A 23,274-nucleotide genomic window follows, 5' to 3' on the forward strand; every position below is an offset into this window, starting at 1 on the left:
TATGAATCTTTGTCTTTATTTCGGGAGGAAGAGCATTGAAGAGTTTTGCTCCAGTGTAGTGGACACCCTTTTGTGCCAAGCTCAAATTTCTGAGTTCACTGTGTATGTCATTCTTCCTCCGTGTGTTATGCTCATGATAATTACTGTTTGGTTGAAATATATCTATATTTTTACAAACAAAACACATGAGAGAAAAAATATATTGGCATGTAGTTGTGTATATTTTAAGATTACGAAAACTATTTCTACAAGAGTCTCTTGGGCGCAATCCACATATAATTCTTAAAGCTCGCTTCTGTGCAATGAACACTTTCCTTGCTAATGGCTGGTTGCCCCAAAAAATAATTCCGTACTCAATGAGACAATGAAAATAGCCATAATATGCCACTTTTGCTGTGTTAGGTTCAACACATGTAGTGACAACCCGTAAAGCATAGGTAGAAGAGCTAAGCCTCTTACAGAGATCAATAATATGTTTAGACCAGTTCATTTTCTTGTCAATGTGCACTCCAAGAAATTTTGTTGTTTCCATTCTAACTATTGGTTGATTACCACATGTCACACTTATCTCTCTCTCTTTTTCTGTTTTTGTACAGAATTGAATAAAGCTGGTCTTACTGGAATTTAATGAGAGACCATTCACCTTGAACCAATTAACCATATCTGAGAGTATGTGATTAATGAGTTCCTCAAGATTGTTGTCTGTTCTACTGCTCATAAAAATTGTGGTATCATCAGCAAATAATGTAAATTTACATGGCAGGCTTGTACATGATGGTAGATCATTTATAAAAATCAGGAATAATAGTGGCCCAAGAATTGGGCACTCTGTAAAAGAGGAGCTACTGTTCTGCAGACCCTTAAAAGAGAGGACTACAGGAGGATATTAAGTTAACTGAAGAATACAGCAATGCACCGATGTGACGAACATGTGTTCTGACAATTCACAAGTTTGCTAACACTGTCTCTCTCCCACCCCACCATTACAAAGCCAGAACACTGTCTAGACTGTGATGATGTATCGTTGCAGTCTATGGTGCCAGTATACTTGAACTGAAAGTGATTTGTGTAATCAGTAACACTACAATATCTTTGTTAGTAGTTAGTTTCATAATAGAAAAAAATAAAAGATATTCATATGATGTGAACTCTAAATTGAAACTAACAGCATACACAAAACAATGTGGAAACAGAACAGCTGAGCAGCATTTCAGTCCTCAACCAATAGAAAGAACCATTCACAGTTGGTGGGCTAATAGTCAGGAAGACTAAATGTGCAAAAAGAGGAGCAAATGCAAAAAGGCCAAAACCAGAACATGACATACTGAAATGGATTCAAGGACACCATCAAAATGACATTGGAATTAATAAAAAAATGATTCAAACGTATGCTTGGAACTTGATAATGGTAGAGCTGTTGCTACAGATATATGAAGCATCAGAGACTTAGCATGTGAACCAAAACGAAAATATCTCAGAAAATGCCACAAGAGTATGAAGAGAAAATATTATCTTTCCATCACTTGATTATTCAGCATTGAAAGAAACCCAGTGTAGAACTAACCCAAATAGCAGATATGGATGAAACTCCTCTGACATTTGATGTGCCAACTAACAGAAGTGTTGCCATGAAAGATGCTAGAACTGTAACTACGAAAACAAGTGGTCATGAAAAAATGCACTACACCGCTGTACTTTCATGTACTGCTTACAGTACCAAACTTAATCCAGTGACCATTTTCAAGTGCAAAACAATGCCAAAACCTTCTGAAATACTGCCAGGCGTTGTTCACACACATGGCAAGAGTTGTATGGACGTGGCTAGTATGAAATTATGGATTGACAAATGTGGAAGAGGAGGAAAGGTGCTTTATTGAAGAAGAGTTCTCTTCTTGTGCTAGATCAGTTTAGTAGCCATTTGAAAAATTCTGCGAAAGAGGAATTGAGACAGAAAACAGAGCTTGCCATTCTGGGAGGACTTACTTCACAATTGCATCCTCTTGATTTGTTGATAAGAGGTTTAAATTGTATATGAGAAGGAATGGAACAAATGGGTGATGGGTCAAACTCAACATTAATTCCTGCTGGAGGGAACTTTAAAATGATCTACAATCAGACAAATGTGTCAGTGGTGGTCAGTCATGGTGTAGATTGAGAGTAGACATTATTATTAAATCTTCCAAGAAGTGTGACATATGTAATGCTCTCGATGGCAGTGAAGACCATCTTATATATGAAGAAGACAACGATGGTAATGAAGAGGAAGGAGAAGAAGAAGAAGAAGAAGAAGAAAAAGGACAGTTTTTCGGGGATTTTAAAGGTCAGATAGGTTTTATAAACCAAGATATTCTTTCTTTAATCTGGCTTTGCAATCTAATAATAAAATGGTAAAACTGTTATTTAAAAGTGCTTGAAAATTAATATGTGTTTTATAGTCCATGGCATCGTATAGTCCTTAAAATAAGGTAATACCTGTGATTTGTGATGGACTTAAGTGTTACTATATGAACACAGTATCTGAGCACTGGTATCTTACTATTCGTGTAACTGTTTATTTGTGTATTGGACTGCAAGCTTTAAAACTAATTACATATGATTCTTACTGTTATTTTTTGACTTTTTCTGTATCCTAGCAGTATGCTTACATCAAGACATCTTGGAACTTGTTATAAAGAAGATAAAATAAAAGTGTGTGCCCCTCATAACCTAAATCCACTCCTACCAGTATCTTTTGATTTCAGTCTCCACATAGGCTGTCCTGCTCACTGCAAGATTAGCTAGCCTAAGGTAGAGGAATTTACACAGTAATCAAATATTTGGCAGCATCAACATGCTAATGAACATATCTACACATAAAACCTACCTCAATATGTGTAGTGGAGGGAACAATCAAGGTGCTAATGAATGTATCTACATCTACACTTTGCAAACCACAGTGAATTGCATGGCAGAGGCTACGTCCCATTCTACCAGATATTAGGGTTTCTTCTTGTCCCGTTTACATATGGAGTACAGAAAAAATGATTGTTCAGATGCCTCTGTGCTTGCAATAATTATTCTGATGTTATCTTCACGATCCCTATGTGAATGATACATGGCCAGTTGTGGTATATTCCAATAGTCACCATTTAAAGCTGGTTCTTGAAACTTTGTTAATACATTTTCTTGAGATAGCTTACGTCTATCTTCAAGAGTCTTCCAGTTCAATTCCTTCAGTATATCTGTGACACTCCCACATGGATCAAAAAATATGTGACCATTTGATTCCCTTCTTTGTATATGTTCAGTGTCCCCTGTTTATCTTATTTGGTACTGATCCCACAGACTTGAGCTGTATTCTAGAACTGGTTGCATGAGTAATTTGTAAGCAATCTCCTTTGTAGACTGATTGCACTTTCCCAGTGCAATTCTGCCAATAAACCGGAGTCTGTCACCTGCTTTATCCATGACTAAGCCTCTGTGATCATTCCATTTCATATCCCAAGAAAGTGTGGCTTCCTGGTATTTGTATGAGTTGGCCAATTCCAACAGTGACTCACTGATATTACAGTCATAGGGTACTATTTTTTTTTCATTTTGTGTAACAGTTAGTTTAGAGAATCCTGGAATGTGCCGCTGTTGTTATTTGAAAGTTAAAAACGCCAACGAAATCGTAACTAGGTCAAAATCGAAAAGCAAAACAGTCACAGATGCAAACACGCGAGTATTTCATCCTTGCGACCAATGTGTCGATTATCGCCGCATGTTAACGGTGAAAAACAGTGAAATCAACGAACTACAAAAGTTAGTCGCCGCCTTAAGAAGTCAACTGCGAGAGAAAGAAGTCACCCATGGGACATGTGAAGACCATAACCTCAAACAACCTGCCAACTACAACGTAAACAATGATCAGAAGAATAGAGTCCACATAGGGAAAACGAGTTCAAAATCTAACCTGCACGTAAGTCTTGCACAAAACTACATTTCCCAAGCTAAGACCGCAAATATTATAACTAAAAAACGTTCACTTTGTTCAAGCAGTAAAGAACAGTCAGTGTTGTGTAGTGAAAACTGTCCAGATCGCGGTATGTCAATAAATAGCATCACCCAAAAAGGCCCATCTGTTTCAAACAATAAAAAATATACAGAAACATGCATTTCGGGTACCGCTCTGATAAACAACGCAGAACAAAACAATATCGACCAGCTGAGACTGTGCAAAAAAGATTGACAGGTCCTTATACTTGCCGACAGTCACGGTCGTCAAATTGCAGAAAGAGTGTCTAGCCTTTTGCTAAGCTACAATGTCATGGGTTTCGTGAAACTAGGAGCTTGTTTTTCGGAAGTAACAAAACCAATTGAAAACTCTTGTAAAAACTTTGGACCATCAGACTACGTGGTAATTTTTGGAGGTGCGAACGATGTTGCAAGGGATCAAGCCAACGAAATAAAAATAGCTCTTAAATGTGTACTGAAGCAGACAATCCACACGGATGTGTTAGTTATTAACCAACCACAGAGGCATGACCTACCTTCCTGGTCATGTGTGAATCAATTAGTGATTAAGATAAACTCTGACATAAAGGATGTTTGTGGAAAATTTGAGCATGCAAATGTAATAGATGTAAGCACTCTTGAAAAATCCATGCACACCAGACACGGACTTCATCTAAATTATGCTGGTAAACAATACCTAACAGAGAAAATATATAATTTTGTAAAGCATTACACTAGAAAACCTACCAGTACGTTGGATAATTGGCTCATAACAGGCAATGAAAGCTCAAAAAACAAAGCAGAACATGTTAAAGGGGTCCAAATTGACTCACAAGGAAGGATTAAACCCAAGGAAAGAATGAATAGCACAAAAATGGGCCAAAACACATTAGATAAATGGTTGGGAAGAAACACACTCCAAGGGACAGCTAGAGGTTTTTTAGAGTAGCTGAGGGTGCCACAGGGGAATGTGTTACAGAACAAACTTATACATACACTTTAAAAGTCGTTCACCAAAATGTACAGTCTCTACCAAACAAACTTGATGAAATAAATGTACTTCTTAGGAATGAGTGGAAGGAGGTATCAGTTTTATGTTTTTGTGAGCACTGGCTAGAGAAGCACCATTTACAGTATTCAAACATAACTGGTTTCACTCTGGCAAACTACTTTTGCAGATCAATATCAAAGCTTGGAGGAAGCTGCATTTATGTAAAAGAAAACATAGACTATAAGATAATAGACTGTGTACATCACTTAGGAAGCGAAAAACACTTTGAAGCCTCAGCTATTGAAATAACATCAGGAAAAACTTTAATAATGTGTGTTTACTGATCACCCAACAGCAATGTAAACATTTTCTTTAAAAAACTTGACCTTGCACTAGGGAAACTTAAAAATACTTGCAAAACTATAGTTCTGTGTGGCGATTTTAATATTGACCTCTTAACACACAGCCACCAAAGAGAAAAATTCCTTAATATTATTCAAGAATATAACCTGTGCACTAAAATAAACTCCCCTACACACGTAACAAAAACTAGTGCTACACTTATTGATCCGATCTTTGTAAACACTGACATGCACACCTCAGAAAACTTTAATACCGGCTACAGTGACCACAATGCACAGCTACTTGCCGTATGCGGAAGTGTTGATTTGTCTAGGAATGGAAGTGTTATCTACAAGAGAAAATTCAGCATGCAAAATATTGAGCACTTCAAACATATGCTAAGTACCCACTCGTGGAATAAAATCTTCAACAGTTACAACACAGATGAAAAGCTGGATAATTTCATGGAAATTTAGAGACATTGTTTCGAAATTGCATTTCCAAAAAAGAAAATAATTTGTAAAGGCCCCAGCAAACCCAAAACTTGGATTACATCAGGGATCAAAGTATCATGTAGAAGAAAAAGGGAACTTTTTGCACTATCAAAAACAGATAGCAGCCCTGAATTTGCTCACCACTTCAAAAAATACAAGTTAACTCTGAGTCGTGTAATAAGGGAAGCAAAATTAAGGGAAAATGACAAACGTATTATGGAGTCATCAAACAAAGCTAAGACAATGTGGAATACGGTACAGAGACTTACTGGAAAGGTGGAAACACACAAAAATATTGTATTGTCACAGGCGGGCAGCAAGATCACTGATCCAAAATTAATTGCTAACCACTTCAATTCTTACTACACCAATATTGCTCATGAGTTAGCGAAGGAACAAATGGGAAAAACATCAAACAAAATATTACAGGAAATTTCTGGAAATAGTGTAACAAATACATCCATGTTCCTCCGTCCAATAAGTGGGGAAGAACTGTTAAACAGTATAAAGTCATTAAAAAATGAATATTCAGCCGGAGTCGACGATGTGCCAGACTATATTATAAAAGTATCAGCTGAACAGATACTCGCACCACTGCTAGATATATGCAATTCTTCACTATCAAGTGGTATTTTCCCACAACAGTTAAAAACTGCAAAAGTTGTACCCCTTTACAAAAAGGGCGATCGGCAGCAGATGGTCAACTATAGGCCTGTGTCACTCCTATCAGGTTTTTCAAAAATCATTGAAAAACTAGTTCTGCTACAACTAACTGATTTCTTTAACAAAAAAAATATGATTTCAGGATGTCAGCATGGCTTCAGGCCTCAGTGCAGCACTGAAACAGCCACTTTTAGCCTCATAAATCGTATTTTAAATTCAGTGGATAGTCACAAAAATGTTTCAGGGATTTTCCTGGATTTAACAAAAGCATTTGATCTAATAGACCATGAAATTTTCCTAAGAAAGTTAGAGTGGTATGGTGTAAGAGGCCTGCAACACGAGTGGCTGAAATCCTACCTAGAAAATCGCTCTCAGATAACAGAGGTAAAACACATGGGAAAAAACGAACTCCAAGCTTATCAATCGAAACCTTCCACATTAACCCACGGTGTACCACAAGGCTCAATTTTAGGTCCCTTTCTCTTCCTAATTTTCATAAACGACTTCCCCCTACACGTTCAACACTCCAAACCAGTGCTATTTGCAGATGACACAAGCATATTAATTGAAGGTGAAAATGAAATGGCTCTAAGTTTAAATGCTAAAGGCACAAGTGAAAATGTCTCAGAGTGGTTTATGAGGAATAAATTACTGATAAACCCTCAAAAAACAGTCGTCTTACACTTCCATACACAACAAAATAAAAACCCATTAAAACCAAACATGTCAATGGAAAACCAAAGTATTAACAGTGTCACTGAAGCAAAATTTCTTGGCATCTACTTACAAGACAATCTGAAATGGAATTCCCACATCACTTCATTAAATTCTAAACTATCCAAAATGACTTATGCGATGAGGATTGTATGGAACAACACAAGTCCTGAAACAGTTAGAGCAGTGTATTACGCTTGCATACACTCCCTATTAAGATATGGCATCATATTCTGGGGAAATTCTCCTCATTGCATAACCACATTCCGAAAACAAAAAAAGATTGTGATGGTAATGAAAAATGCCAACAGCCGAAAATCATGCAAACCGTTCTTTAAAGAACTGGGGATTCTACCCCTACCATGTATCTACATACTAGAAGTTGTAATGTTCCTAAAAAAATGCATGCTAAAAAAAGGAAATGTATTTATTCAAAATAAATCTGTACATGAACACCATACAAGGGCAAATAGTGACGTACACAGACATCATTGTTATACCACACTGTGCAAGAAAGGTGTATATCACTCAGGTTCACATTTGTTTAATAAGCTGCCAAGTAACCTAAAGGCCATAAACAAAATCCATAGCTTTAAAAAATCTGTAACATCATATCTCTTGGAAAACTGTTTTTACTCAGTAACACAGTATCTTGAAAAATAAGTTGGTTGTAACAATATAAAAATGTAAATGTAACAATATAGCAATATAAAAATGTAACAATTTATAAATGTAATGTATACACCAATGTAACAGTATATTAATGTAATATCATTTTGTCCAACATCTAAGGTATGGTATATATACCACAAAGATTCAGGACGTAAATAAATAAATAAATAAAGTGCACAATTGTACATTTCTGCTCATTTAAAGCAAGTCACTATTATTTGCACTACTTTGAAATTATATCGAGATCTGAAAGAACGTTTATGTAGCTTCTTTGACACAGTACTACAATATAGATAACTGTATCATCTGCAAAAAGCCTGAGGCTACTGTTAATATTGTCTACAAGCTCATTAATATACAATGTTAACAGCAAGGGTCCTCCACCTTAAGTTACTTCCACATCTGATGATGACCCTCCACCCACGATAACATGCTGCGTTATCCCTACCAAAAAGTCCTCAATCCAGTAACAAATTTCATTTGATATCCCACATGATGGCACTTTTAACTATAAGTGTATATGTGGTACTGAGTCAAATACTTTTCAAAAATCAAGAAATACTTCATCTATGTGACTACCTTGATCCAAAGCTTTCAGTAAGTCATGAGAGAAAAGTGAGAGTTGGGTTTCTCATGATTGATGTTTTCAGAATCCATGCTGGTTGGCATTGAGGAAATCATTCAGTTCAAGATATCTTGTTATTTGTGGGCTCAGATTATGTTCTATGAGTCTCCAACAAATCAATGTCAAGGACATTAGATAGCAGTTTTAAGGGTCACTTCTTCTGGGTTTTCCTTCATAAAGGAACCTTTTGAAAACGGAGTTAAGCATTTCAGCTTTTCCTTTGCTAGCCTCAGTTTCAGTTCTGGTCTCATTCACTAGGGATTTGACACTTAGTTCGGTGCCTACACTTAAATCTACGTAACAGCGTGTAGTGAAAGGAACACTGTGTACCTGTATAACCCATCCCCATCCCCCAAATCCCTCTAATTTTACTCCCAGTGTAATTATGTAATATTTTGTGGGTGGATTTATTGTTTTTCTTCGTTTGCCTTGTAATATCTGTTCTTAAAATTATAATAGCAATACTTTCCATGATGCACAATATCTAGTTGTGTTTATAATCAGAGTTTGTTGGGAATTTCCGTGAAACACTTGTGATGGTTTAACAAGTCTATAATGGACCTCGAATCTCTCTTCTGAATACCTTGTCTCCTAGTGACACTACTTGTGCAAAGTCAGCTGGGTTGTTCCTTGATGGCTCAACTAGAAGAATACTTTCCCGAAGGCATGGATCCAAGTTAGAGTCCTGGTCCTGTATACAGTTATAACCCATAATGGTTATACAGTTCAGTGAATACCTCACTAGAGGCAAAAACTCATTCCAACATCCCCTCTTTAAACCATTATTGTAATTTGTATAAAACACACTGCTATTATTAGTCCATGCTGATTTCAATACATTATTTTGTTTCAGAGTATATAGGAAGCGGCATTTTTTTATTATAATACCAATTGGCCTTTTTGTGGTACTTTGTAAATGGTGTCTGTACTGTTGCTGCAAGCGCCAAAGAAGAGGAATACCATATGGGAGTAAGTGATGTGATATTCTTAGTGCTTCCTCTATGCAGTTGTCATTTTTGACTAATTTGTGTCATTTGACAGATGTGGAGGAAGTAACAGTCACTGTTACACCAGAAACAAGACAGCCATCAACAAGTGGAAGCTTGACACATCCTCAGAACTTCCAGCAGCAGCAGCAGCAGCAGCCACAGCCATTGCCAGGGTCCCTCTATAATGCATTTCAGCCTATACCACTACCACCTCCGCCACTAAAAAATGTTTCATCAACTCAACCTGCAGGTGAGCCAGTTGTAAAGTACTTGTCTCTTTGTATGATGTTCACACTTTGTAGAAGATTTATGACAAACAACACAAATATAGCTGTTTATGACATGATTTATTTGGTTTGGTATCAGCTGTGGGACTATTGCAAAAACTTGAACAGTTGCCAGCAACTGGGGTCATTGCAGACTGTAAAACTGTGAGACTTATTTGTATGTGAGAAAAATGCACCTTCGTTCAGATTCCATGTTTAACTCTTTAAGTTCCCTTATACAGGACAGAGAGAAGCTAGGACAAATTACCTGCAGTGGTACACGCCTAACAAAGTGTTTTGATGTTCAGACTACCCTTATTGCTCAGAATAGTGTTAGAGTTTATTTTACAATATCCAAATATAATAAGTGTCCTGTACATTCACAGATGAAATGGAAACATTTGCAATATGTAACAGTAAATTAATAACTACTTTGAAATTGTGTTTGATGACACTATATACATAATAAAATACAAACATGCAATGTTGCTTAACATTGGAAGAACACTATACCACTGCTGCTTCAGCTGTAACACCAAGTGGTTAATACAATGAAATTACGTTTGAGGGGAGGCAGGTTCCATTCTCCAATTGGCCATCTTGACATAGATTTTCCATGTTTTCTTATAATCCTCAGACAAGCCTAAAGCCTGATTTTCCATGTTTTCTGTTAGTCCTCTGACAAGCATAAAGCCAGTTTCCTTTGCCTTTCTTGTCCAGAGTAAGCTTGTGCTCCACACCTAGTGACATCAAGGCTGACACAGAGTTTAACTCTGATCTTCCATTTAGATTTTATTATTTGTGTGTGCAGCAAAACAGCTTCTACAGTGTGACTGGATAGGTAAAAAGTCTGCTCACTTGGTGGCAGCAGGAGAACACACATACAAATTTAAATTTGTGAGCTGGATATTGGCTCCTGCTGCTACTTGGTGAGTAGACTTTTTATCTATCCAGTTACATTATATTTGCAAAAACTGATTATTTTAATTGCTATAAACAATTTCTATGTAAGAAATGAAGATATGCTGAAGTCTTGGAGCATTCCAGAACATTTCTTCTGAGAATATTCTTTGACCAGGAGTTCCACAGTCTGTTCATGAAGTCTACAGTTGCATGTAAGAGTGTTGCAGTGTCTCCCTTAGTACACTGTATTTGAAATGAGCTATCTTAAGTGAAATCTAATCCACACATCTCTCTTAAATTTGAACCCCTCTATTGCAGTTACAGAGTATGTGATACTTTGAGAATTAGTTGTGGCTTGGTTACAGATCTGGCATTATTCTTCTGTAGTGTCCATCTTCTCATTCATACATTACAATACCAGAGTCCCATATTTAAGCTAGTTTGCCAGAAGGTCATCTAAGTCTCCAGGGATTGAGAGGCCTCATACATGGTTGGGACGATGTCATTTTCTCAGTGCTCAAATTGCGACTTCCTGTCACCTGAGTTGTGTAGATGTGATAATATTGTTTATGATGTGCAGCCACTGTATAGTAGGCTTCAGTGTTCTTGGAATAATTCTTATATGTTCATAAGTTGGACATAAGTCTTTTTAGTACTGGAGCTGTGTTGGCAATTTGAGGCACGATATTTGATATACATTTGCTCTGCAATAAGGCGATAGAAGTGGTTCGGAGGGCAGATACATTAACTGCTGGTCAGATACTACATAATATCTTGAAGATGTTGTTGTGTACGTAGATTTTATTTTATTTACATATCAAGTTCCGTAGGACCAAATTGAGGAGCAAATCTCCAAAGTCATGGAACATGTCAGTACATGAAATTGCAACATAAAAGTAATAACAGATAAAAATAAAATGTTTACAAAGCCGAAAAAAGTCAATCCATAAGTTTAAGTAAACGCAGTCAACAATACAAGAAGAGTCAGCTTACCTTTTCAAGGAACTCCTCTACAAAATAGGAGAGACCCATGAGGAATCTCTTCAGTTTCGATTTGAAAGCACATGGATTACTGCTAAGATTTTTGATTTTGAATGGTAGCTTATTGGGGATACAGCAGTGTACTGCACACCTTTCTGCACAAGAGTTAAGGAAGTCCGATCCAAATGCAGGTTTGATTACTGCCAGGTATTAACTGACTGAAAGCTGCTTATTCTTGGGAATAAGCTAATATTGTTAACAAGAAATGACAGTAAGGAATATAAACAAAGATGATGTGACTTACCAAAAACGAAACACAAACATACACACAGAATTCAAGCTTTCGCAACAAACTGTTGCCTCATCAGGAAAGAGGGAAGGAGAGGGAAAGACGAAAGGATGTGGATTTTAAGGGAGAGGGTAAGGAGTCATTCCAATCCCGGGAGCGGAAAGACTTACCTTAGGGGGAAAAAAGGACGGGTATACACTCGCACACACACACATATCCGTCCACACATATACAGACACAAGCAGACATATTTAAATATGTCTGCTTGTGTCTGTATATGTGTGGATGGATATGTGTGTGTGTGCGAGTGTATACCCGTCCTTTTTTCCCCCTAAGGTAAGTCTTTCCGCTCCCGGGATTGGAATGACTCCTTACCCTCTCCCTTAAAACCCACATCCTTTCGTCTTTCCCTCTCCTTCCCTCTTTCCTGATGAGGCAACAGTTTGTTGCGAAAGCTTGAATTCTGTGTGTATGTTTGTGTTTCGTTTGTGTGTCTGTCGACCTGCCAGCACTTTCATTTGGTAAGTCACATCATCTTTGTTTTTAGTATATATATATTGAGAGGCCAATGTCAAAATACCCAGACCCATGAACAGGGGTTGACAAGAGGTTCGTGAACTTACACCACTTATTGCCCGAACTGACCGTTTCTGAGCCAAAAATATTCTTTTAGAAGGGGAAGAGTTACCTCAAAATATAATACCATACGACATAAGTGAATGAAAATAAGCAAAGTAGACTAATTTTCGTGTCCAACAGTCACTCACTTCAGATACCGTTCAAATAGTAACCTTGAACAAGACCCGGAACATAGTTTTTCCATGACAGTTTACTATTAGAAATTCAGTTTCACTAATCATATGCCCATTCTGTGAAATTAAAAACTTCAGGTTTTGTTGAATTGTGTGTTAGAAACTGTAAGAACTGAGTCTTGCCGTGATTTAGTGTTGGTTTTTTTTCTACAAGCCATGAACTTGGATTGCGGGTAAGTTACTACAAACAGCATAGTGAACGCATTATTGTGGCCAAGATAGACACGAAGCCCATGCCTACTACAGTAGTACAAGTTTATATGCCAACTAGCTCTGCAGATAATGAAGAAATTGATGAAATGTATGATGATATAAAAGAAATTATTCAGGTAGTGAAGGGAGACGAAAATTTAATAGTCATGGGTGACTGGAATTCAAGAGTAGGAAAAGGAAGAGAAGGAAACATAGTAGATGAATATGGATTGGGGCTAAGGAAAGAAAGAGGAAGCCGGCTGGTAGAATTTTGCACAGAGCATAACTTAATCATAGCTAACACTTGATTCAAGAATCATGAAAGAAGGTTGTATACATGGAAGAACCCTGGAGATATTAGAAGGTTTCAGATAGATCATATAATCGTAAGACAGAGATTTAGGAACCAGGTTTTAAATTGTAAGACATTTCCAGCGACAGATGTGGACTCTGACCACAATCTATTGGTTATGAACTGTAGATTAAAACTGAAGAAACTGCAAAAAGGTGGGAATTTAAGGAGATGGGACCTGGATAAACTGACGAAACCAGAGGTTGTACAGAGTTTCAGGGAGAGAATAAGGGAACAATTGACACGAATGGGGGAAAGAAATACAGTAGAAGAAGAATTGATAGCTATGAGGAATGAAATAGTGAAGGGCGCAGAGGATCAAGTAGGTAAAAAGACGAGGGCTAGTAGAAATCCTTGGGTAACAGAAGAGATACTGAATTTAATTGATGAAAGGAGAAAATACAAAAATGCAGTAAGTGAAGCAGGCAAAAAGGAATACAAACTTCTCAAAAATGAGATTCACAGGAAGTGCAAATGGCTAAGCAAGGATGGCTAGAGGACAAATGTAAGGATGTAGAGGCTTATCTCACGAGGGGTAACATAGATACTGCCTACAGGAAAATTAAAGAGAACTTTGGAGAAAAGAGAACCACTTGCATGAATATCAAGAGCTCAGTAGGAAACCCAGTTCTAAGCAAAGAAGGGAAAGTAGAAAGGTGGAAGGAGTATATAGAGGGTCTATACATGGGCGATGTTCTTGAGGACAATATTATGGAAATGGAAGAGGATGTAGATGAAGATGAAATGGGAGATATGATACTGCGCGAAGAGTTTGACAGAGCACTGAAAGACCTGACTCGAAACAAGGCCCCCGGAGTGGACAACATTCCATTAGAACTACTAACAGCCTTGGGAGAGCCAGTCCTGACAAAACTCTACCATCTGGTGAGCAAGATGTATGAGACAGGCGAAATTCCCTCAGACTTCAAGAATAATATAATAATTCCAATCCCAAAGAAAGCAGGTGTTGACAGATGTGAAAATTACCGAACTATCAGTTTAATAAGTCACAGCTGCAAAATACTAACGCGAATTCTTTATAGATGAATGGAAAAACTGGTAGAAGCCGATCTCGGGGAAGATCAGTTTGGATTCTGTAGAAATGTTGGAACACATGAGGCAATACAGACCCTATGACTTATCATAGAAGAAAGATTAAGGAAAAGCAAACCTACATTTCTAGCATTTGTAGACTTAGATAAAGCTTTTGACAATGTTGACTGGAATACTCTCTTTCATATTCTGAAGGTGGCAGGGGTAAAATACAGGGAGCGAATGGTTATTTACAATTTGTACAGAAAGCAGATGGCAGTTATAAGAGTCAAGGGACATGAAAGGGAAGCAGTGGTTGGGAAGGGAGTGAGACAGGGTTGTAGCCTCTCCCCGATGCTATTCAATCTGTATATTGAGCAAACAGTAAAGGAAACAAAAGAAAGGTTCTGAGTAGGTATTAAAATCCATGGAGAAGAAATAAAAACTTTGAGATTCGCCGATGACATTGTAATTCTGTCAGAGACAGCAAAGGTCTTGGAAGAGCAGTTGAATGGAATGGACAGTGTCTTGAAAGGAGGGTATAAGATGAACATCAACAAAAGCAAAACGAGGATAATGGAATGTAGTCTAATTAAGTCGGGTGATGCTGAGGGAATTAGATTAGGAAATGAGACACTTAAAGTAGTAAAGGAGTTTTGCTATTTGGGGAGCAAAATGACTGATGATGGTCGAAGTAGAGAGGATATAAAATGTAGCCTGGCAATGGCAAGGGAAGCGTTTCTGAAGAAGAGAAATTTGTTAACATGGAGTATAGATTTAAGTGTCAGGAAGTCGTTTCTGAAAGTATTTGTATGGAGTGTAGCCATGTATGGAAATGAAACATGGGCGATAAATAATTTGGACAAAAAGAGAATAGAAGCTTTCGAAATGTGGTGCTACAGAAGAATGCTGAAGATTAGATGGGTAGATCATGTAACTAATGAGGAGGTATTGAATAGGATTGGGGAGAAGAGAAGTTTGTGGCACAACTTGACTAGAAGAAGGGATCGGCTGGTAGGACATGTTTTGAGGCATCAAGGGATCACAAATTTAGCATTGGAGGGCAGTGTGGAGGGTAAAAATTGTAGAGGGAGACCAAGAGATGAATACACATAGCAGATTCAGAAGGATGTAGGCTGCAGTAGGTACTGGGAGATGAAGAAGCTTGCGCAGGATTGAGTAGCATGGAGAGCTGCATCAAACCAGTCTGAGGACTGAAGACCACAACAACAACAACAACAACATGAACTGCACTATTTGAAACCAGGCCAATGTTGCACATAACATCCTTTCTACCAAGCTAGTGTCATCAGCAAACAGAAATATTTTAGAATTACCCGTAATACTAGAGGGCATATCATTTATATAAATAGGGAACAGAAGTGGCCCCAACACTGATCCCTGGGCAAACTTGTGAACATTAACTGAAATTTTACAAGAGATTAACTTTGTAATTTCCTGGGGTTTGATAACTTCACAAAATTAAATTTATACATTGTGTGCTGATGTCTATAAAACATAGGATTTCATTAAAATTCACTCCTGATTTGTCACTTCTTCACAACCCAGCTACAACTACTGCCTGACACTACCACTGTGGTGTAAAATAATATACAGAATAACAGTATGACACAATATTATATAGAAGAGTGCATAATTGGAATTACAGTTAACAATTGTAAATTTTTGACAGATGGATACAGTGTTTGTAAATGTAAAATATACATAATTACAAATTTCATTTAAGAAGAATCTAGGTAAAAATACATATTTTAAATCAAAAATTAATGAAATGCATTTTAGCCAAAGGTTTGGTAGAAATTTTTTAAACATTTTAAAGTTAATTTTGAGTTTCCCAATATTTTCCAGATCATACCAAATCAGTTTTAGGTAGCAGAATAATAATTTTGACATCTGATGGAATGGTATTTGTTATAATTAGATTTTCAGACTAATAATAAATTGAAATTGGAAGATGACCACAGTTTTCATTAAGTACAAAAGTTAACATAATTCCAGTCTTCATTTGGGTCATTAATTAAAGTTCAGAGATCAGATTCAACACTACTCTGTACCATTACAAGTGCTCCATAAGCCTGGTTAGTTTGGCTGTGGCCAGACTTCTTACCATACGCTATGTCTACTCTACAAGTTACTCAGTTCCCCTAGTTACTCAGTTACACCAGTACCTCACATCGGAGATTGTGTACTTGATGTCTCATCGTGATCAGACCCCAAGGTCTCACTTATGTAGTGTCTTAGCTGTGCTCATATGTAAAACAAAAACATTTGCAAACTCCTCCTCTGTTGCTGCCAGATGCCTCTGGAATGAGCTACCCTGCACTCTATGCCTTGTTGCTTATAAGAAGATGCTACAGCACTTCCTTCCTGTCACACACATAATATGCCCTAAAAGTTAACATTTCTGGCCAGTTTCCCCCTGTCTAACACCAAAGCAAATACTTTCATCTTGTACCAGTTCCTCTTTCCACTCCTCAGCTATGTCCTTTTCTTTTCCCCCTATCTTCATTAATTTTTTTATCACATTCCTTTTTCACTCCCTCTTCCAACGCTTTCTCTCATGTCAATTCTTACTAGCACACATAATTTACATTTGCCTTCCTATAATTTGTCTTCATTGGTGTACGTCAAATGAATTAAACTGCATCTTTTCTTTGGCACTGTAGAAATTTCTAAAAGTTCTATTCTATGTTAGATGTAACTTATAACATGCTTACATTATGAATGTCATGTAGAATAACTGGTTGGATGTAAGACAGGGCAAGGTGGCCTAATCTTGCTACATTAAATAAATAAACACAATAAGTCATGTGGGTACGTAAGTTTGTAAATTGTAGTATATAGCATTTACATTTTGTGCTGTTTCTGAGATAGTGTGATGTACTTGATCATTCCTGAAGAATAAGACTGAGGCATTCATGGAAAGCTTGAGAATTTGCCTAAACTGATGCACCAAGAAACCCAAGACTTGCTTCCCAAATAATGTGACTGAGTCCTTTATAACTGATCATGGTCAAGGTATCATCATGTGTGTTGATGATGGATGTTTTGTGTCATAGGGTCTCGAATCTTAGCCTAATCTTCCAAATAATGAGGACAGAGCAGACTTCTATTAATAAACTAAATATTGAGCTTGATAGGTTCCCAGGATTTACGTCGGATAATATTGTAGAAACCCCACAGTATTTCAGCGAGACAACTGCCCGCCATCTTCAGGTGCTACTGTCGCGTCACTGAGAAACGCGCCAATTTATATGCTGGCTTTCTAGAACAGCGCAGGCGCCAGCGGATCATAACGTCATTGAAGACCAATCGTAGACAGCATCGAATACCAGAGCCCTCTGCTGGAGAAACGGGTCGCGGTCTGTGGAAGCGCGCCGCGGTGGGGGAAAATGCGGCTGGGAGCGACGGACCCCGTTCGCGCGCGCGAGGTGTTGGTGTACGATTTAAGCATCTGCGCTAAGGCTTCCCATCTGCGTTGATTCGGTGTGGTTGCTAATCTGCGGCTGATGATTCCAAGGCTGGCTTCCAGGCTTTGCTCAGGTGAAACCCCGTGTCCCTGTTTATTAGGTCACTGCTTGTACGTATTTCGAGCGCCTCTTTGATGATGGAGTCCCAGTATGTGGAAGCAAGCGAGAGGATCTTCATTTCTTCATAATTCATGCTGTGTCCTGTGTCAAGGCAATGTTCAGCAACCGCAGATTCCTCTGGCTGACCCAACCTCGTGTGATGTTTATGTTCGTCGCAACTGTCTTTGACCGTACGACACATCTGGCCAATATAAGATTTCTCACATTGGCACGGGATTTTGTATATTCCTGGTCTCCTCAGGCCGAGGTTGTCTTAAACAGAGCCCAGCCTTGATTTCACTTTTGCTGGAGGCCGGAAAACACATTTAATCCGGTATTTCTTGAAAATTCTGCCCGCCTTAAAAGACACGCCACCGACATACGGTAGAAAAACCAACCCCATGGTGTTATCTGTTTCTTCAGGTTGTTCTTGAGGTTTGGAGCGTGCTGGTCGAAACGCGTTCCGGATCTGCTTCTCGGAGTACCCGTTCTGGGCAAATACAGAGCGGAGATGGCTGAGCTCTGCTGATAAGCTGTCCTGATCTGAGATGGCTCTAGCCCTATGCACTAGCGTCCATAATACACCGCTGCGCTGTGAGGGATGATGACAGCTCGTAGCTTGTAAATACAAGTCTGTGTGCGTAGGCTTCCGGAACACACTGTGACCCAAGGAGCCGTCTCCTTTTCTACACACCAAAACATCCAGAAACGGGAGCTCACCATCTTTTTCTACCTCCATGGTAAAAAGATACTTGGATGGAGGGAGTTCAGATGTTCCAGGAAAGAAGGAAGCGTTGCTGTCCCATGTGGCCATACCACAAACGTATCATCTACATATCTCCAAAAACATTTGGGTTTCAGAACCGCCGTCTGAAGTGCTTTGTCCTCGAAATCTTCCATAAAAAGATTTACTACTATGGGAGACAAAGGGCTACCCATAGCAACACCGTCAGTCTGCTCGAAATACTGGTTGTTAAATAAAAAGTAAGTCGAGGTAAGCACATGTTTGAAAAGGTGTAAGACGTCCTCTTCTAGCTTGGCTCCTATAAGTTGTAATGAGCCCATCAGAGGCACCCGTGTGAACAAGGAAACCACATCGAAACTCACTTGTAAGTCTGTAGATTCAAGACGCAGGTTCTTCATTCGCTGTATAAAACCTTCTGAGTTTCGAATATGGTGTTCACATTTCCCCACCATGGGACTCAGAAGAGAAGCCAGATGTTTAGCTAGGTGGTATGTTGGGGACCCTATATTACTGACGATAGGGCGAAGCGGAACATTCTCCTTATGTATCTTAGGCGCTCGTTCTCTTAAACTCTTCTTCAGATGGTCAGGAAGTTGGCTGGATTTGAGGAGAGCGGATGTCTTCCGTTGTACGGCATCCGTCGGATCTTTGTGGAGTCGACGATATGCTGTATCCTGTAGTAGGTCCATCATCTTGCCAAAATAAGATGTAGCAGGCATAAGAACAGTGGCGTTACCCTTGTCAGCTGGTAAAATTACTATATCATTGTCTTCTTTTAAAGAACGGAGTGCTCTTCTTTCTTCAATGGTGACGTTCTGCTTGGGTGCAGGCATCCTGGTTATTGATCTACAAGCCTCTCACCTTATTTCTTCAGCAGCATCATTCGGAAGTTTTAAAACACCTTGTTCAATGGCACTGATGAACTCCTTGATGGGCAAGGTCTTGGGAGTAGGCGCAAAATTAAGTCCCTTTTCCAACACTGACATTGCAGCATCACTCAGTGGTTTATCTGTGAGATTAAACACAGTCGTCTGCTAAATTTCTCTTCTTGCAATGACCGGTGTGTAAGGCGTTGGAACTTAGAAGTTTGACGCGCTGTGATTTGCTGCCGCACCCAGTCCGAAAACGCCCCCAAGTAGAGCTGTCCACCCACTCCCAGGAATCCGCTGACAGACCCGACGAGATCTTCAGGTGAAGTGAGAGCAGGCTTCTGGAGACTTGGTCTAATACTCGTCTAGTATAACGGATTCTTTCTCTCACCAGTGCCCTGCTTGCTCGTTGTTTAATTCTCCTAGCCTCCGCAGAGTCCACATAATGGGTAAACTTGGCGAAAGGTGGTGTAGTTTACTGGTCCCGACATCTCCCATAGTAGCAAATCTTTTTATGGAAGATTTCAAGGACAAAGCACTTCAGACGGCGGTTCTGAAACCCATATGTTTTTGGAGATATGTAGATGATACGTTTGTGGTATGGCCGCGTGGGACAGCAACTCTTCCTTCTTTCCTGGAACATCTGAACTCCCTCCGTCCAAGTATCTGTTTTACCATGGAGGTAGAAAAAGATGGTGAGCTCCCGTTTCTGGATGTTTTGGTGCATAGAAAAGGAGACGGCTCCTTGGGTCACAGTGTGTTCCGGAAGCCTACACACACAGACTTATATTTACAAGCTACGAGCTGTCATCATCCCTCACAGCGCAGCGGTGTATTATGGACGCTAGTGCATAGGGCTAGAGCCATCTCAGATCAGGACAGCTTATCGGCAGAGCTCAGCCATCTCCGCTCTGTATTTGCCCAGAACGGGTACTCCGAGAAGCAGATCCGGAACGCGTTTTGACCAGCACGCTCCAAACCTCAAGAACATCCTGAAGAAGCAGATAACACCATGGGGTTGGTTTTTCTACCGTATGTCGGTGGCGTGTCTTTTAAGGTGGGCAGAATTTTCAAGAAATACCGGATTAAATGTGTTTTCCGGCCTCCAGCAAAAGTGAAATCAAGGCTGGGCTCTGTTAAAGACAACCTCGGCCTGAGGAGACCAGGAATATACAAAATCCCGTGCCAATGTGGGAAATCTTATATTGGCCAGACGTGTCGTACGGTCAAAGACAGATGCGACGAACATAAATGTCACACGAGGTTGGGTCAGCCAGAGGAATCTGCGGTTGCTGAACATTGCCTCGACACGGGACACGGCATGACTTATGAAGAAACCAAGATCCTCTCGCTTGCTTCCACATACTGGGACTCCATCATCAAAGAGGCGCTCGAAATACGTACAAGCAGTGACCTAATAAAAAGAGATATGGGGTTGCACCTGAGCAAAGCCTGGTAGCCAGCCTTGGCGGCACTAAGGAATCGTCAGCCACAGATTAGCAACCGCACCGAGTCAACGCAGATGGGAAGCCTTAGCGCAGATGCTTAAATCGCGCGCCAACACCTCGCGCGCGCGGTAACGGGGTCCGTCGCTTCCGGCTGCATTTTCCCGTGCCGCGGCGCGCTTCCGCAGACCGCGACCCGTTTCTCCAGCAGAGGGCTCTGGTATTCGACGCTGTCTACGATTGGTCTGCGATGACGTTATGCCCCGCTGGCGCCTGCGCTGTTCTAGAAAGCCAGCATATAAATTGGCGCGCTTCTCAGCGATGCGACAGTAGCACCTGAAGATGGCGGGCAGTTGTCTCGCTGAAATATTGTGCGGTTTCTACAATATTATCCGACGTAAATCCCGGGAACCTATCAAGCAGATGCAGTGCTGGGAAAGCCTTAAATATTGAGTTCTGCTATATGCCAGTGGGTGGTTAGCTATTCAGGCCAAACAGTTGGTGGTCACCTACACAGAACAACAGAGAAAGAAAAGAAAGATCACTTATGTTTATTTATATTTATTTATTATGAGAAATATTCTATAGATCAATTTTTGCATGGTAACACGTGGACATGGAACGAGTCAAAACATTTAATTCTTTATTACATTTGTATTATTAAGAATCACAATGATTGGGAATACAAATTAGAAAATAATAATGAAAAACGCAATGGTAAGTTCTAATTATACTCACAAATAGAGATTAAATTACAGTTTTGGAAATGTTATCGAAACAGTAATTTATATAGTAAAAAATGTTCATCTTGATTTATGGAAGACAAATTATTTAGTTTACTTTTAAATAGTACATTATTAACTCCTGGACACTTATAATGACTTGGAAGTGCATTGAAGGTTTTTGTGCTTGTGTATTTTACATCTTTGCACTAGTGACAAGTTGTTCCGGTCTCAGTGTAGGTCACATTTCCTTCCTTTGTTATGATGATGGTATGATTCATTCATTTCACACTGAGAAGGATTGTGAGTCATGATTGTTGTGATTGAAAAGAGATATTGTGAGAGTGTGGTGCCTTTTGCTTAAAATGATACAGCATGAGGTTCTTGGAGACACTCCACACAAAATTTGGACAACCTTTTTCTGACTTGCAAACACTATTTTTGACAGTGGCAAATCGCCCCAGTAGCATATTCTGTAACACACAAGTGAATGGAAGTAGCCATAGTTTTGAGACACTGATGTCTCTGATTATGGAGATTATCCAGATGCCAAATGTTGCAGAGCTAAGCCTTTAAAGGGTTTTGTGGATGTGGTGTTCGGTTTAATCATGCTAACTATAAGGACATGTAAGAATTTGGAACACTGTACCTTCTGGCTCTCATACACAATCTTTATCGCCTTGGTTTTTTGTTATAAGATTGGAAATAAATGTAAATGGTTTTGCAGAGATTCACTGATAGAAAATTTACTGTGAACCTGTTCAGAACATCCGCAAGTAATTTGTTGGCATATAATGACTCCGAGATTACAATAAATCAGAGGCTTCAGCACATGTGTGCAGCAACTGAATCTTCCACCATAGGCAAGACCCACATTTATTTGATTCAGGACACATGAACAAGGTGCAATGGAAAATCCTTATCATTTTCATGCAAAAACTCACGATCTGTTAGGCCTCAAACAACTGCTGCAAAAGGAGAAAAAGTGCTTGTTTTAAGTAACAGTCATGGCAGAAACTATGGGAGCACACTACAAGGAAAATTAGGTAAAAAATTCAGTGTACGAAGTATTATACAATCTGATGTGCCAATTAAGGAAGTTGTGAAACACGTGGACAAATTGACTGATAACTTCTCCTTTAATGATACATTAATCATTATTGGTGGCACAAATGACACTGAAAAACCTCTAGAAGAATTTTAGAAGAACATGATAGATTCTTTGGAATATATACTTCAACTCACATGCAAAACGAATGTAATAATTCATCCAATACCACTTAGACATGACACACAAGGACTAAATGAAAAACTCAGATCTGTTAATCTCATTATGTTAGAAAAAATCAACACTGCCACAGGCATATGTAAAAAGAAATGAATATACAACTCATGGTTTACATCTGAACAAACAAGGAAGGATTCACATCTGTAATAGGCTTGCTTCTTTCATACACATGGCGAAAACTGAAAAACCAAGTACTGGTACAGGGAAAAACCATATGCAAATGGACAAACAGATAAAAAGTGCCAGTCTCAAAGTGAAAGTGCCACCCATGAAAAAACCCAGGTATGGACCAATAAATAACAAAAAAATAACCTCAAAGGAAG

General features: G+C 39.0%; 1 protein-coding gene across 1 annotated transcript in view; it reads left to right on the plus strand.

The window, feature by feature from the left end:
- The window catches only part of LOC126262493 (uncharacterized), a 120,175-nt gene that overhangs the window by 66,341 nt on the left and 30,560 nt on the right, over positions 1–23,274 (plus strand). The window contains exons 3-4 of the mRNA XM_049959158.1: positions 9,330–9,445; positions 9,518–9,715. Of these exons, the coding sequence (XP_049815115.1) occupies positions 9,330–9,445; positions 9,518–9,715 (314 nt within the window). The remainder of the gene's footprint in view (positions 1–9,329; positions 9,446–9,517; positions 9,716–23,274) is intronic.

This window comes from Schistocerca nitens, chromosome 6, assembly GCF_023898315.1.
Source record: "Schistocerca nitens isolate TAMUIC-IGC-003100 chromosome 6, iqSchNite1.1, whole genome shotgun sequence".
NCBI classification, from domain to species: Eukaryota; Metazoa; Arthropoda; class Insecta; order Orthoptera; family Acrididae; genus Schistocerca; species Schistocerca nitens.